Source organism: Sphaeroforma arctica (assembly GCF_001186125.1).
Source record: "Sphaeroforma arctica JP610 unplaced genomic scaffold supercont1.8255, whole genome shotgun sequence".
In the NCBI taxonomy this organism is placed as follows: Eukaryota; class Ichthyosporea; order Ichthyophonida; genus Sphaeroforma; species Sphaeroforma arctica.
The window spans coordinates 57-1,263 of NW_014032303.1; the positions used below are offsets into that span (position 1 = coordinate 57).

Consider the following 1,207-nt stretch of genomic DNA (forward strand, 5'->3'; position numbering starts at 1 on the left):
CATACACATTACCGTCACAGTGACTGTTGTTTGCATTTTGGGTTATTGTCCTACTTATCACACACACACAATACAGTCACAGTAAGTGCTGTTTGCTTTTTGGCTGTTGTCCTACTTATCACACAAACACATCACAGTCACAGTATCTGCTACTTACATTTTCCCTCGCCTTGTATCGATAGGCTTCGTATGGAGTGAGTGACCCAGAGTATGCCGTGACACAGTTGGCACAGACCACCATGCGTTCGGAAATCGGTAAACTATCACTTGACAACATTTTTCGCGAGAGAAGTAGTTTGAATGAGAGCATCGTCCTAGCTATCAACCAGGTATGAAGGGCAAACTTATACGTATGTAGATACATACATCGTTCATGTTCTATGTACTTTACGGGTGATGGTTGCATTCGAATGTATGCCTTGTGTTAGGACCGTGTAGCTGTCACTGTTTGTGTTGGTATGGTATCTGGTCACTGCCTTCTATTGAAGTATGTTGGTTGTTGTTAGAGGTTGGTTCGGTGTGTGTGTGAAAGACAGTCTTGCTTTGTGTTATTATATATATCTATATATATATATATATATATATATATATATATAGGTTTAAATATTACTGTATGTATAAAAATATATATATATATACATATATATCTTATATAACACATGCTCATATATATGTTTGTGTCAACAGGCGGCAGCGGAATGGGGCATTGCGTGCATGCGATACGAAATTCGCGACATCCAGTTACCTGAGAAAGTGGTTGAGGCCATGCAGATGCAAGTGGCCGCTGAGCGTAAGAAGCGAGCGTCTATTCTGGAGAGTGAGGGTGCCCGTGACTCGGCTATCAACAGAGCTGAAGGTGACAAGCGAGCGGTCATCCTGCAATCCGAGGCTGAGATGAGCAACCTCATCAACCTGGCCAAGGGTGAAGCTGAGAGTATCCGCGTGCGCGCTGAGGCGACGGCACAGAGTATTGAAGTGGTACGTGCACTGTGTGCGTAACTGAGTGTCTGTGCGATTGTGTGGGAGTATCTGTGTGTGTGCGTGTGTACGATAGTATCTATTTGTGGAATTTATATATATAAATATATATGTATGTATATGTGTGTATGTGTGTATGTGTGTGGTCTATATATATAAATATATATATGTGTGTATGCGTGTGTTGTATAATATATCAATACATTTATATGTATGTATATGTATATTG

The 1,207-nt window shown here is 40.8% G+C and overlaps 1 protein-coding gene across 1 annotated transcript; it reads left to right on the forward strand.

Moving 5' to 3' along the window:
* Positions 1–239: 239 nt before the first annotated feature.
* On the forward strand, positions 240–978 carry SARC_16518 (hypothetical protein; the record flags this gene model as incomplete). Its single annotated transcript, XM_014289377.1, has 2 exons — positions 240–329; positions 688–978. Coding segments are annotated over 2 exons (381 nt in total), but the record flags the coding sequence as incomplete, so codon positions are not given.
* Positions 979–1,207: the final 229 nt, after the last annotated feature.